The 15,704-nt window shown below is 39.7% G+C and overlaps 2 protein-coding genes across 2 annotated transcripts in view; one reads left to right on the plus strand and one right to left on the minus strand.

Moving 5' to 3' along the window:
• Nucleotides 1–923: 923 nt before the first annotated feature.
• Nucleotides 924–5,705, minus strand: LOC139731080 (uncharacterized). The gene is made up of 3 exons (XM_071641960.1): nt 5,367–5,705; nt 2,731–2,900; nt 924–1,427 (listed from the first exon to the last, which is right to left on the minus strand). Exons 1-3 carry the CDS (start codon nt 5,521–5,523, stop codon nt 1,047–1,049), a joined length of 708 nt encoding a protein of 235 aa, XP_071498061.1. The 5' UTR covers nt 5,524–5,705; the 3' UTR covers nt 924–1,046.
• A 95-nt stretch (nt 5,706–5,800) lies between these two features.
• Nucleotides 5,801–15,704, plus strand: part of LOC139731070 (uncharacterized) — a 90,712-nt gene continuing 80,808 nt past the window's right edge. Inside the window, exons 1-5 of the mRNA XM_071641949.1 lie at nt 5,801–5,850; nt 6,354–6,499; nt 13,566–13,678; nt 14,367–14,434; nt 15,211–15,325. Of these exons, the coding sequence (XP_071498050.1) occupies nt 5,801–5,850; nt 6,354–6,499; nt 13,566–13,678; nt 14,367–14,434; nt 15,211–15,325 (492 nt within the window). The remainder of the gene's footprint in view (nt 5,851–6,353; nt 6,500–13,565; nt 13,679–14,366; nt 14,435–15,210; nt 15,326–15,704) is intronic.

A 15,704-nucleotide genomic window follows, 5' to 3' on the forward strand; every position in this document is an offset into this window, starting at 1 on the left:
TTTGGGTGGGATTGAGGATTGAAATAAAATGGACTTTACTCCAATCCTGTTTAAGCTATGGGCTCAATAAACAAACTAATAAACAAACTTATGACATGAACGATTAGAATACGTTGCTTCATTGTTCCATCAAAATCTCCCTCATCAGATGATACCATGGCAAACAAATGGCACAAATGGATTTTCAGTCTTGTATCTTAGACTGAATGTTGTCAAAATTAATAAAGGAAATGCTGTGCAGCTCTATGTATGCCTGTCTCACTGTTCACAGATAACATGGTTGTTAGCATCTAATTCACCATGTCAAGTTCCCTGGCCCACCACGACCACATCATACGTCTTTCATGGTGTGGCATGTGTGTTTTGGGGTAGGGGGAATGGAATGGCATGTAGATAATACTATGGTTTTAAAGGACAAGTTCATTCAAATATACATTGTGTGGACTGACTGAATACAGCAATATTTGTAAAACACATCTGTGAAGTTTGATGAAAAAAGGATGATCCATTCAAAAGTTATGAATTGTTAAAAGTTTCAGTGCTGCCATCGCTGGATGAGAAGATTATAACAGTCTGTGACATCACTGCAGGATGAAAGTAAGAAAGATAAAGAAAATTCAACAAAATTTCATTTTTTAAAAATGAAAAGCACACATTCCCATGACTTGTTATTGACATGTTATGTAATAATAAAAACATAATCATGTTCCCCTGCTTTCTGAATGGGGGTACATATGAGTTATGTGCTTTTTCATCTTGCTACAGATTTAAAAATATATCAAATTCTATTTATATTTTTGCTATATTGTTGTCTTGCAGTCTTCTCATCAAGCAATGGCAGCACTGAAACTTCACAGTTCATAATTTTTTAATGTATTGTCCAATTTTCTTCAAACTTTCACAAGTGTGTTCTACTAATTAGCTGCATTCACTCAATCAACACATATTTGGGTAAACTTGTCCTTAAAAGTCTGAAGCCTTGCAGGACTCCAGACTAGTTCACCCATTAATGGAAACCTATATGTGCCTGTGGTTCCATTCAACACCTACTGGTTCCCGCTGGCCTCTTCCATGCACTGGAGTATGGCGTTTGTGACCTCCGACTGAAGTTTAGTCCTCAAAATCACCTTGATCTTTGGATTCGTGATCTTCCTCATTTCGGAGGCGAGATACAGGCAGAACAATCCGTCCTCGTCAGATTTCTCCTCCGCCGGTTGTCTCACGACGGCGGGAGGGGCGTGGTTCTTCGGCTCGTACTCCGGGACCAATCGCCTCTTCTTCTTCCTCCTCTTTATCTCCAGTGTCTTATCCTCTCCCCCCTGTTGATCCTCCTCCGTCCTTCCCTCTGCAGCAGCTTCCTGTTTCGCCTCACCCTCATTCAGCACCTCAAAGACTTCACCATCCGTCAGCTGTAAAGAGGGGTCAACCTAGAGGACAGCAACAAAATGAAAATCCACTTGAGAATGAAGGGTGTTTGAATACTCTGCGAAAATTCTCAGCACTTTACCAACAAGAGCTGAATACAAATCCAGACAAGATCTTGCAGTCTTTGTTATTTCTTTCTGTCTCTGCTCACTTCTTTACTTTTTCAATAGATTGATACTTGTGTTGATGGTTTGATTTATAATTAGAATTACATGGGAAATTTACCCAAATAGAGAGTACATGGGGGTTAAATGAGTGCAGCAATAAAGGTAGAACATATCAGTGAATGTTTGAGGGCGATTGGATAATTCATTCAAATGTTATGATTTTTTTAACGTTATTAATAATGAAAGAAGATGTAGACAGAATTTCACAACATATCATTTTTTTCCCCAACATTTATCATGAAAGAGGCATTGACTTAATACCTCTTTTAGAAAGCAGGTGGAATAATAACCTTGATATTATACAGTATGTCAACAAGTTAGAGGGACTTGAGCTTTTCATAAAAAAGTACAATTTTGTGAAATTCACTTTATCTTCTCTCAGTGTTCTGATGTAATGTCACAAGCTATTAATAGTGGTCTTCTCATTTCGGCACAAAAAGTTTGAAATGTGTAACTTTTGAATGGACTATGCAGCTTTCCTCAACTTTAACAGCTGATGTCTACTTATTGCTGCATTCACTCAATTCACGTGTATTAGGTAACCTTTCTCTTTGACCACACTCTTTGACTCTTTCAAGTGGTTTGGAGCTTTTTATCAAACATAATGTGTAGACTTAAAGTTTTGTATGAGTAAGTGTACTGTACAAAATGTAGGTAACTTGTAATGCATCATGTATGGACAAGAAAAAACAACAACAGATTTAAAGCTTAAACAGGGCATGAATTATTTCATTTGATTAATTAATTATTAAATGATTACTTTATTATGAATTCTTTTTTTTCATTTTCCTATTAAACTGATGAAGTACAGAATATTGTTTTGGCAGATATCTTGGATGGTCACAGAGTGAAGAAATATTCATTCTTTTCTTTCATAGTGAAAATAGATTTGCTGATTTTTCTATCACTTTTGGGGGAGACATAACTCTAAGTTGCATGCAGGGCTTACTAGATTTTAACGTTAGGAGTTCCACAAAAAAAAATATATATATATTTTTATATATATACATATATATAAATATAATATATATGATTATATATTCATCCAAATAATCCAATGTTGCCAATTGGACAATTCTGCATAAATCTACAGATACTACATTGTATGATGTTGAACCAAATGTGAAGTGGTACTCACACTCTCATAGACATACGGCCTAGTCTTCATATGAGGGCTAAGGAAAGAGAGAGATTCCAAGAGCCAGGTCTGACGTCCTGTCATTTTGGTCTTTGACCCGTTGAGGTGGGCTCTGGCTATTTTCCCATACTGAGTTCTCAAACTAAGCATTCGCTTTCGGATGTGAGCCGCTGAAAGTGAACACACACACACACACGCACAAAAAAAAAAGGAAAAGAAAAGAAGGTTACAAATATACACAATTGAAAATAGTGAAATACAATTGTAGTTTCATTCGAGATCTCGAAATGCAGTAATCAAATGACAGAGAATTTTCAAAATGGAATACATTGTGTGAGGGAGCTAGGAGTCCTTCTGACACGATGAGCTCTTTGCATTTTTAGAATTGAAAACAATATATGATGCACACTTAAATTGTGGAATCTATTCGGAAAGATGTCAATCCAAAATGTGTGCCTTTTGTCTAAATCTATGGATAAGAACCGAGTGGGGGAAGAGTAGGCTCACGTTGGAGATAAATGTAATCTCATTGACTCTGCTCTGATGGGGGAACTTTTGAATTTGGAAGGGTCGACATATCTGGTGCACGCTTTTTGATGAAATACAAAGCGTAGAACCTAACGTTAGATCTTTTCTGAAATATTTTAATCTCATATTAGACTTTTAATGTTAGATTTCTAACGTTTAAAGCAAATGGGAATTAAGTCTACAGAAAAATTAAAATGTAACGTTAAGATTAGACTCATACTAGCAGTGCACTTGTAGCAGTTAACATATACAGACTTTGGGTGAAATATTTGGGCAGTTTTCTATCAATAACATTAACGTTAAAGTAAAAAAAAAAAAAAAATCCATATCTCAGGTTACCGGGGGTAGGGGCCTAACAACATAATGTTTGCCCCTCCCAAAATATGCCAAAATATAACTGTTACATTTTTTATAAGGGGGGGGGGGGGGGGGGGGGGGGCAAATGCCCCCCACCCCCGATCAACGCCCCTGATTTTTAATTTCACCAGATATTTCCAACAGTTACATGTACAATGTATATCTAACAATACACATTTCATTCTTTCAGAAATAGTCATTGAGAAAATAAATTTAGAAATCTAGACAATGTTGGTGGAGTAAAGTTAATTCTGAGTATACCAGTCCGGGAAACCCGCTCATGAGGACCGCCCCCGCGTACGAGGATGGTCCCTCCTCATGAGGACCTCCCCCCTCCTCATGAGGCCCCCCGGGGAACGCCTCATGAGGCCCCCCCTTCACTTCTTATTCATCTCACATCTGACGTATAAATTGTCGCAACTTTGCACGGTGATTTTTTGTTACACACACATGTCCACTATCCATGATGAAAAGAAGAAAAAATCCTGTCTGTTTTTTTTTTTTTAATCGAGTTTTAATCACCCGATGCAGAGCGCCCATCAAAACACGGGCGCCAACGCGTTCGCACAATGCAAGACTGCCGCACCTAGCGGCCTGATCCGACTAAATATTTTCGATGCTTTTTTCTGCGGCTCTCACCTCTCCGCGCACGAATTAGCCTCGTGAAGCTGAAGTCTGACATCTTTTTACACAAATTCGTAACGAGAAAAATTAAATCAGTACTAACCTGATCTTGTCCATATATTCCAAATTACTATTCCACACTGATAGAGTAGGTGGGTAGATGACATACTCCAGTTTGTTAGCAAAATAATCACTTTGTAGGTATGACGAGTTCACTTTCTTCGTCAATTCCGCCCACGATTCCGCCGCCCGCTTACCGTTTGGGCGCTTTCTCTGGAATCATCCCGCGACGCGACGTACGTCGCATCACATCACGCATCCAGCACATACCAGTCTGGTACTTAGTATGTGCTGGATGCGTGATGTATGCGACGTACGTCGCGTCGCGGGATGATTCCAGAAAAAGCGCCCAAACGGCGGAATCGTGGGCGGAATTGACGAAGAAAGTGAACTCGTCATACCTACAAAGTGATTATTTTGCTAACAAACTGGAGTATGTCATCTACCCACCTACTCTATCAGTGTGGAATAGTAATTTGGAATATATGGACAAGATCAGGTTAGTACTGATTTAATTTTTCTCGTTACGAATTTGTGTAAAAAGATGTCAGACTTCAGCTTCACGAGGCTGATTCGTGCGCGGAGAGGTGAGAGCCGCAGAAAAAAGCATCGAAAATATTTAGTCGGATCAGGCCGCTAGGTGCGGCAGTCTTGCATTGTGCGAACGCGTTGGCGCCCGTGTTTTGATGGGCGCTCTGCATCGGGTGATTAAAACTCGATTTAAAAAAAAAAAAACAGACAGGATTTTTTCTTCTTTTCATCATGGATAGTGGACATGTGTGTGTAACAAAAAATCACCGTGCAAAGTTGCGACAATTTATACGTCAGATGTGAGATGAATAAGAAGTGAAGGGGGGGCCTCATGAGGCGTTCCCCGGGGGGCCTCATGAGGAGGGGGGAGGTCCTCATGAGGAGGGACCATCCTCGTACGCGGGGGCGGTCCTCATGAGCGGGTTTCCCGGACTGATACCGACGGAACAGGAACAGAAACAGACACTAGGACCTACATCGTATAACAAATCAATGGTTTATTGTTAGACGGGAATCATGCACTGTCACTGACTTACGCGTAACTTTCAACTCCGCTGCAATTTCCGTCACAGCCGTTTCCTTGGCCATTCTATCGGTGTACTGTTTGTGTGAATTGTCGTAGAGATAGTCATGTTCGTTCCACCACTCAACTAACCTATCTTCTTTGAAGTGGTTCCAAGGAGAAACCGCCATTATGCCTTCTTCTTCTCAAAGCAACCGACATAAAATTGGTCTTGGAATTACCCTGGCTAGACCCAATGTGAGTCTTGTCTGTGATTGGTCAAAAGTGATTGTCGGGACGAACTCGTAAGGGTCCGATTTGCGAAGATTCAACGCGACAAAATTTAGTCCAACGCAAGACGAACGACGACGGCTTCGATGGCTTTACGACGAGTACAGTGCAGTGGTATTACGTATGAAACGCATGGCAGAGGTACCGTAACCGGGTTTTAGACGCGACCGACAAACAATGGCAGCCGCACTCTTCATTATGCAAATCGTGTCGTCGTCGGATCGCAGGTTAGATCAGCCTTGTCCAATGAGCGCGTGGATACCATCTAAGCTGTGTCAACTTCACATTGCTCGCGAGCAACCCAAGTTCTGACAGTTGCCTCAATTGGTTGATTATTCGACCTGGCTAATAAGGGAGGCAGAGCGTGCGCTGCGGGTATGATGCATGCGCTGGATGACGACGGGTCGGAACGATCGAACCAATGTGGCTGTACCCAAGCAAGCAGCTGTCCCCACCCCTCTCGCATCGACACCCCGGGGCCCCGTCTCCGTACCCTCCTGCTGTAGCAGCTACAATAGCTGCATACATACTGGTGTATTAATGAGTGACAATAGAAATCTCAGGTATGCATACTACAGTGTATTGATGAGTGACAATAGAAATCTCAGGTATGCATACTACAGTGTATTGCATTGGAAGAAAAGACGGCACGAAAAGACACGTTTTCGTCGGTATATGTACACATTTTCCGGAGCAAACGATGGCGATGTTGAACATCTTTTTTGAACAGCTGTCACGCCGCCCATCCTCCGATTTCTACGGCTCGGTTGAGCGAATATTATGGACAGCTTCAGCCTGGCCTGGCCAATCCCGCTGCGCACGTCTTCGCGAGCGGCACACTGGAGACTCGCAGCCCGCTAGTTGCGGCTGCGGATGGTAAGGGAACCCGTCCAATCCTGCTGGTGACTGGATGGAAAGCACTGCAGCCACACACAAACGGGCGGGACCGCGGGAGGGGGGTCTAGCTGTGCAACAAAAGCTGGGCGCTTGTGAATACTTTCGCACTACCTTGGTGTTGAAACTAGTAGTGTCAACTCAGTTCGGGAAACCCACTCACAAGGGGGACCCCTCCTTATAAGTAACCCGTCCCCCTTATAAGTAACCCCGTCCCCCCTTATAAGTAACCCCCGGGGCACCCCTTATAAGGAGTCTCCACGCTTTTTTGCAATGCAACGCGAAAATGAAGGGACTGCGGCAATTCGCTTGATTATGTCCATAAAGCTTCACAAGTTTCCTAGTTACTCACGAAATTTGAGCAAAATCGGTTTGAGGCATCATATCTAAAATCATGGATTTAAATGCGATGTCAAACGAGTACGTACTCAGTCGCCACGTCTGCACTCAAGCATTGCCGCGCCGCCGCGCCTGGCGACACTCACGCCAGTAATCGCTCGCATTTCAGCGTTCGCATGGGTCGTTTGACATCGCATTTAAATCCATGATTTTAGATATGATGCCTCAAACCGATTTTGCTCAAATTTCGTGAGTAACTAGAAAACTTGTGAAGCTTTATGGACATAATCAAGCGAATTGCCGCAGTCCTTTCATTTTCGCGTTGCATTGCAAAAAAGCGTGGAGACTCCTTATAAGGGGTGCCCCGGGGGTTACTTATAAGGGGGACGGGGTTACTTATAAGGGGGACGGGTTACTTATAAGGAGGGGCCCCCCTTGTGAGTGGGTTTCCCGAACTGAACTAGTGAGAACCTTCAGACTAAATTAGAGCTGCAGTCAGAGCCTAACAAGAGGGCTGGATATAGAACTAGACTCTAACGGTTAGAGTCTTCATTGAAGAATATTTATGTCTTTTGACTTTTTAGCTAGTTGTGATAGATAAAATTAAGAGATCGAGGCTAACGTTAGAGCTTGATTTCTGAAATAAATATATATCCAAAGAAGGCTGCCAACCTCAGCTGGAATGAGAGTTTGGAGTTGGACACTGACAAAGCGCCATGTGCAGCAGTGTGTGCTGTGCCTATAAGGCTGCGTTCACATAGAAGTATTCGGTATTCGCTATTCGCTATTCGGTATTCGGGCACCGAATACACCACCACCCGCACCGTCAACTCACCATCCCATGCAGTGAGGATTTCTTCCTCCTACATCGCAGCAAATCTTATTAACAATTTCTAAACTGCATCAGAATGTCAGTCTACATGCTTATTTTTGCTAAAGGGCAAATCCAGACCAAAAGTGTCATTATTTCATAAACGAGAGACGGTATACGCTGCAAGAAAATCGAACAAGCTCGATTCCCACTTTGCTATATACTTTTCGCAGCTATTCGTACTTTCGAATAGTGCCCTCCTATGTGAACCGGTGTGAGGAAATCCTATCGTTCGATTCAAGCTATTCGCGTGCCCTCGAAAAACGAGCCCGAATACCCAAATAGTATACTTCTATGTGAACACAGCCTAATGGAAGGGAAATGCCTACCCGCACCCCTTTTCCATGACCAGCATGGGAAAACTGACAATTTTACATTTTGAGCGATGCGCTCGGTGCATATTTCAGTAAAGATTTCAACACATGCATGTAGAGAGTATGTGTATAAAATTATATAACTATACACAGCCTAGTCGCTGTATGAATAGTGACACAGCATCTGGTTGGGCTAATGTAGTGTTCACCCTATATATATTTCTGAATGTGCATGGGAAAATCTCAAAATATTGGGCGTGGGCGTACAATTGTATTACAAAGTTTGGATGTGGGATTTTGGGGACATATTTCTTCTCTTATTACTTTCTTCTTTTGGGGTTCAGTTCATGAGAATGTTTTCATCGATCAGAGTGAGACAGTTAAAATTTGTTGCATGGAAGTTGGCAGCGCTGCAGTATAATGTGCGCTGTCTGCATGCAAGTGTACAAGTAGTAGTCCAGCCATGACAGCCAGTATACAGGCTCTAAAACCCATCTTAAGTTTCCTTGTATTTCCTAGTCAATCCAGAGTCCAGCTACAGTACATACATTGTAGTGGCAGATCCAGGGAGGGGGGGGGGGGGGGGGGGGGGGGGGGCGCACGGGGTGTGCATCCCCTCTTTATTTGTTGATAAAAACATAAGAAATTTTTTTAAAATGAGATGAAACCCGGAAGTAACATCAGAAAAATTGCTTGCGCCACCCCCCCCCCCCCTTACGGAATTCCTGGATCCGCTCGTGCACACAGTACCACAGGCTATATCCTACAGCTCAGTATCAAACTATTTGTATACTATAATTCAAGACATGATCAAAACTTGGAGTGGAAAATCTACACTTTCCTCTATATAGCAATAAATAAAGATTCAAGCTCTCATATTTAAAAAAAAACAACAACCAAAACTACACTTTCCTCCTATAGCAGTATACCTGTAAAAGTGGACATTTTTGCGGTGTTGTAATTTTTCGTGTGCATGTATTTCACATAACCAGAAACTAGCATGAAGATAAAAGCATGCAAATATAAATATTTTTGCTTGCCATATGTTCCTGTACGTGATGTCTTGATTCCACGGAATTAAAACCATGCAAAACTTTTCTTACCTGGCAAAGCACAAAAAATTAGTTGCGCAAAAATGTCCACTTTTACAGTAAATGGAAATTCAAATTCTCATTTGAAAAAAACAAAGATGCATGCACCTCACACCATATCAGTATGCTGATACAGCACAATATGGCCTAGGGGTGCTTCATCAAGTTAGTCAGCCCTGACAAGTTGTCAGTCTCTGACAATCACCATGGTAACAGTCAATGACCATAGCATCGCAGCCAAACAAAACCAAGGATTTTCCTGAAATTGTCAGTGCTGACAACTTGTCAGCGCCGACTAAATTGATGAAACACCCCCCTGAGCTTTATCGAAAGAAGAACAGTGTATAGAACCACCTAATTAATATGCATCATTAATGGAGAAACCGCCTCCCCACATGCAATGATAAACTAAAAAGAGAAAAAGAAACTAAAATTCCTACAGTGATCAAAGGCACGATACAGTAGGTACTTGCCAAAAAAAGAATTTAACCCTACCAATCTAAACTATTTGAAATTAAGTAGACACTTTGTTTAATATAATGCTAAATTTGCTTTCATTTCTTCTTTATTTACCTTTGATGTACCAGGTATTACAAAAGTTCTCTTGTTGATAATTGAGAGCAGCATAATTTGGTACTGGTACTGTCCTTATCATGTGTCTTATTACATGGGATATCTTTGTGTGTGTGTGTGTGTGTGTGCATGATCCGGGATGAATACGGAATTCCGTATGAGATGGGTGGGTGGGGGGAGGGGAGGAGATGTATTTACAGAGACTCCAACCCCAAGCACCTTCTGATCTGGAGATTTTCCCGCCTGAAATCCCCAGCGAGCAGGAGACTCGAACTTAAAGGGACTGTACAGTACTGGTTGAGCTGGGGATTCATGTTTTAAACATTCCTAAGTGAGATAATGAAATACCTCTTATAAAATATGAAAGAGCATGTAATTCTAAGAAGGATTCAACGTTTATTTGATGAAAATTGGTTTTCAAATGACCGAGATACCCAAAAAAGTGCTAATAATAAAAGGCGACATGCCCCAACTTTATTAGTATCTCTTTGTTTAACCTTGTTTTTGGATATCTCAGCCATATCAAAACCGATTTTCATCGAATAGGGGCAATTCCACGGTAACTAGGACACAGGTGCCAAAAATTCAAAATGATATTTGTTTCAAACACCATACATTTTCAAACAGTACTTGAGTTGAAGTTTTAAGAATCATTATGTTTTTCAATAAAAGCGGCCATTTTGATTTTCAAAAATGGCTGCCAAAATATGCCTATAACTCAATGGTGAAAAGAGTGTATTGTCGCATAACTTACTCTCTGTATATCCACTTTATTGGTACTCTAAACAGCAATCTTTCATATGTATGCAGTAACCAGAGAAGTCTTTTACCACACGATAGAAAAAAAGCTGGTAGCTTTAAAGAATTTGATAAAAACTGTTAATTACTTTGATAATGATGGATGTAACGTCAGTTACCAAAAACAAGGAATTTTTACGTTTATTCATCAAAGGAAGTGAGCTGTATGATGTAACTTGGGATTTCTAATGTATGCCCATATGCCTTTATTTTAATACCAGAAATAAGGATACTTGGCATACTGGAGAGTCAAAATGAACACTACAAGATGTGTAACGTCAGTTACCGAAACGTCATACACGAGTATGTAACGTCAGTTACCATGACAGTAATTATAACTGAGGCAAATTTTTTGACTTTTGGCCATTTCAATACATCTGGGAAGTCAACTTACAACAAAGAGCAGCAATCCCTTTCATAGGAAATGATGTCATTACCATGGTATGTCCATGGATATTTTTTTTAAATTTTATTTTATTTCTAAATTCATTTATTCATTCATTTACCATGATTATCTTTTTTTTTGGGGGGGGGGGGGGGGGGCTTGAGCTTTCGATTTTTGATTCAGCACAAGTTTAAGGTTAAATCATCTGGAAGTTTAGTTTGCCACATACAGTATATGCACTCAAATTAGTACATTCCCAGTCCTACGGGATGATAAAGCTACCAAAGTTTGTAGGCCTAATCAATGACATGATTACATGTTAACCACATTTTCTATTAAAAAACAAACAAACAAACAAACAAACTTCTGCACAGCTGTATACCAACAGTTTAACAATCTTCACCAATGTTTGCTTTTGCTGGCATTTTTTTTTTCAGGAAGCTTAGTCAAGTTTCTACACCTCAAGGCAAATGCACAAACAGATATTTCTTCTCTTGCACTTAAATGTGTGGTGTAGTTAACATGGCTCATCTTGTGTTATGGTACGTAAGGCATGTACTCATTATTGTTTGAAACTTAAAACTGATGTTGCTCAAAGTGAGAGAGGATTCTATAGGGTTTTAAAAAATTGTTCATACAGTGTGTATTTGTTGATTACTTTATTCTATTCATGCAGGGACATTTTGTAATACAACACATGATAATTATGAACAGGAAGAGTTTTTTATCGGATTGAATTTAGTATTCTTTCGTTGCAAAGTCCGATTTCTTGGTATCTCGAATGTATTTGCAAGCCGTGATATATCAGTGAAAAGGAAAAGAAAAACAGTTAAATTACTTCAAGCTAGGAATAAAACAATAATGCTCTTTTGACCAAAAAAGCATTTATTTTTCTTCTTCACAGAGAAATATTAAAAGTGCGACACTTTTCATTTAAATCAATTGATGATGGAGATCATCAGGGGTTAAATAAAGAAAAGAAGGAGAAATATATCACAATAGATTTCATACATATTTATGCATATTTATGAGTTGATACATGTTTTTTTCCCCATGACCTGGAAGATATTTTGATATTTTTTTCAAGCACAAAAATATCCATGTTTTGTGTAGTACTACAAGGTATTATGGGTGGAGCACTCTATGTAGATAAAAACTTTCCTGTTCATTAAAAAACAAACAAACAAACAAACAAAAAAGCCCTTAGTCATGTCGATATATTTATACTTGGAACTGCTTAATCTATTAATGGCTCTGTGTAATCATAAATGTTGAAGAAAAAATAAAATCTTCAGACAAATGTCAAGAAATATCCTCTTGTGCATTTACATTATTTTTGCCCAACTGTGCTATGGCATGGGGGGGGGGGGGTGCCCCCTAAGGGCCTACCCAATATTATTTGTGTCTTTAGATTTTGTTTTAATTTGTTGCTGTAGTTGCCTGGGATTGTCACTGGTACATTGCAGCAGTGTGATAACCTGTTAAATAAATTAGTTCTCTGTAAACCCCACGGCAAAGTATGTGTAACGTCAGTTACGTAACGTCAGTTACTGACATGTTTACCTTTAAGTTTTCATAGAACACAAAGAAAATGGACTACTGTTTCATTTCATTGTGTATATATGACTGATGAACCAAGGTATGACTCCATATCAACCAAATCATTCTGAATGGTCAGAATTATGAAATATCACATAGCTATTCCCAATCATGATTTTGCATGTGTAAACCCTATGGCAAATGTAAGCGTAACGTCAGTTACGTAACGTCAGTTACCGTCATGCCTTCACTGAAATTGGCATGGTGGTAAAAGGAGACAACTAAAGTGCACATTATTTTGCACACCTGTTCCTAAGAACCTAGGTGTATTGCCATATCAAACACATAAAGGCTAAAAGTCAGGGACATGAGATATTTTCATTTACATCTACACCATAATTTTCTATGTCCTTTTTCTGTAACGTCAGTTACCGACACATTTTCACTTGCTATGTGATAAGAAATGCAGTTTGAGAGAAAAACTTTCCACCTATTTCTTCATTCTCATGAACTTATTCATCAATGCTAATTGCAAGCCCAAGGTGCTTTCATTCACAAAACTACAAGGTAAACAATTTCATGAAAATCCTTACGTGTAACGTCAGTTACCATGGAATTGCCCATAGACTTTTGATACCCCTTAGAATTGCATGCTCTTTGACATCTCATAGAGTGGTTTCTGAATATCTAACAAAACGTTAAAAGCTAAATCTTCACCTCGACCAGAACACCCTTTAATGTGCGCGAAACGTGAAGTTCTGGGGTTCTAGATGCTCTCTCCGTGCTATCTAAGGCTTTATTTTTCAACATACAAACTGTACGTTGACACTAAGTTAGAAAACATTTCTAGCGGGAGAGACCAGAGCCAGGGCAGGAGAAATTAAATCTGAAGTGGGAGAACGGGAGATTTAGCAAAAATGGGCTTTCGGCAGGAGATCTCCCCTCAAAAACGCGAGAGTTGGAGTCTCTGTATTTATGGCATGAGAAAAAAATAAAAAAATCCCAAGCTCTTTTACAAACACAGATGACTTGTATGTTTTTTTATGGTAGGCCACATACATTTTGCATACAGTATCCTTGTCAGACTTGGTTCATCAGAATTTATTTGTTGATATATGTATGGTATTTTCCAATGCAGCTTCCGTAGAGGTTGCAGGGACAATGTCTTTCGAGGACAAAGAGTTTACAGAGGAGTACAACGACCCGACGTCGGACGCCTACCAAGAACTGGAAAGCAACTTTACATATGTGGTGAGATGATCAATACAGGAAGAAAGAATGAAATGCAGTTGCTCAGCAACTAGAAGCTCTGATGTAGAGTAGCAGAATGTCAAGAAAAAAGAAGACTTGGATTATGACAGCATACTTTGCAGCAACATACACTCCCCATTGTCAGATTGTGGTTCAATTGTTTGAAATAAAAGGCATTTGGTTGGATGAATTTCAAGGTGATGAATAAATTACAAATGTTTGATATTGTAAAACTTCGATCTACATTTAATTTTTTGCATGGGGTTGGTGAATAATTGGCCCCATACTGACATTGGGATGTTAGTATACACTGTTGTAAAATGATATACTTGACATCTACAATTCTTACCACTTTATTTCCTTGATTTCATCTTCTCTCAGAGTATCTCTTTTATATGCTAGCGTCTCTAATAAGTGAAACTTTCGTAGTTAGTGAATGTGACCATCAAGGTTGAAGTTAAACATAAGAAAAGTGGTATACATTTGATATATATAATGCAATCCTAAATGGTGTATTTGAAAAAAAAAAATAATAATTATTAGGGAGTGGAAGGAGAATAGGTATTACTTTTGGTTCAGACTGTCAAATTGAAGGGAATGGACCCTTGGCATAGCTTTAATATTCACAGATGCTGTTTGAGTGGATTTTACAAACTAAAGAAGTATAAAATTTGTGTTTTAAATCCAGATGGACCTGACTTTTTCAGAGGGAGAATATGCAGACATCTACAATGGGACCGTCATTACCAGCTTCAGGTGAGATTTGTTTGCTACATTTGATGTTCATTCATTCATGCATGTGGTAGTTATCACAGTATAATCATAGAGTGTTCGAATACAGATTTGATTTGGGGGGGGGGGGGGGGGGGGATTAATCCTCAACATTAAACAACTTGTCTTTGCCAGTACTGTAAAAGTGGAAATTTTCACAGCATTGAAATTTTCCCGCATTTCGTGCAGCCACAGACTAACGCAGTTCTAAATAAAAGTATGTGAATAATTTTGCCTGTCATACACCGTGTATGTTCCAGTAGTTGATTTTTGGTTCCTCAGAATTAAAAACACATAAAATCTTCTTACCCAGCTGAGCATGGGAAATTAGTCGCGCGAAAATATTCACTTGTACAGTTCTTTATTCCTTGATATCTTGTGGTTTGTAGTCATTTTTTTTTGTGTAGCTCCATAAACCTTATACAAAAGAAATGTTGATTATTTACCTTGAATATATGCCACTTTTTAAAAGGTTATTCAATAAACTCTCCTCTCATGTTCTTTCTCCCTCGACTCTACTAAGAAATCTTAGAAAGTTGCATCTCAGTGCTAATGCATTTTACATTTAGTGTTGGATTCAGGTGTAGGGTGTGCATATATTATAGTTGTATGTATGTGTCTTTGTGTGTTCATATCCTACATGTTGATCATAATGTAATCATGCATCCCTTTTGCACACTGTCCCTTACTGAGCATTGAGGGCGCTTCTCTCTCATTTTCTCTCTCTCCATCTCTCTCTCTCTCTCTCTTTCTCTGTACAGTGCTGGTAGTATCATCGTGAATTTCTACATTATTTTGCTGGACGTTTCTGACCAGCTCGATAGTTCGGTCACTGATGGTGGCCAGACTCTGGACACATCTACCTACATTGCACAGGTAATCCTTTTTTGCTGCTTCCCCTTCTCCCATTGACCCATTAAATTGAGGGTATCGCCAATATGTAGAGCAGCGTATTAGATGCATTATGGGATAGGTCGTGGGACAAACTTGCCCCGGTTTTGGCTGCATATGCACTGACATCACGCTCTATCTTTATAAAGAGGTATTTTTTGTTGAAGATTTCTTTGCTTTTCATCATGTGACCAGTACATTGAAGCCTTGCAGTAGTGAACCATGACTCTAGTGACTGCAAATCAGTAAAGCTTAGACACTTTCAACTCTTTTAAGCTGAATTATAGCCAAGAAAAAAAGAGCTAACAACGGAAAAGCAGACAAAGAACTCCATTGAATCGTATGGGAACTGCGACTTGCGTGA

This window comes from Diadema antillarum, unplaced genomic scaffold (genome assembly GCF_040938485.1).
Source record: "Diadema antillarum isolate AM-2024a unplaced genomic scaffold, OU_Dant_1.0 seq00000356_RagTag, whole genome shotgun sequence".
Lineage (NCBI taxonomy): Eukaryota > Metazoa > Echinodermata > Echinoidea > Diadematoida > Diadematidae > Diadema > Diadema antillarum.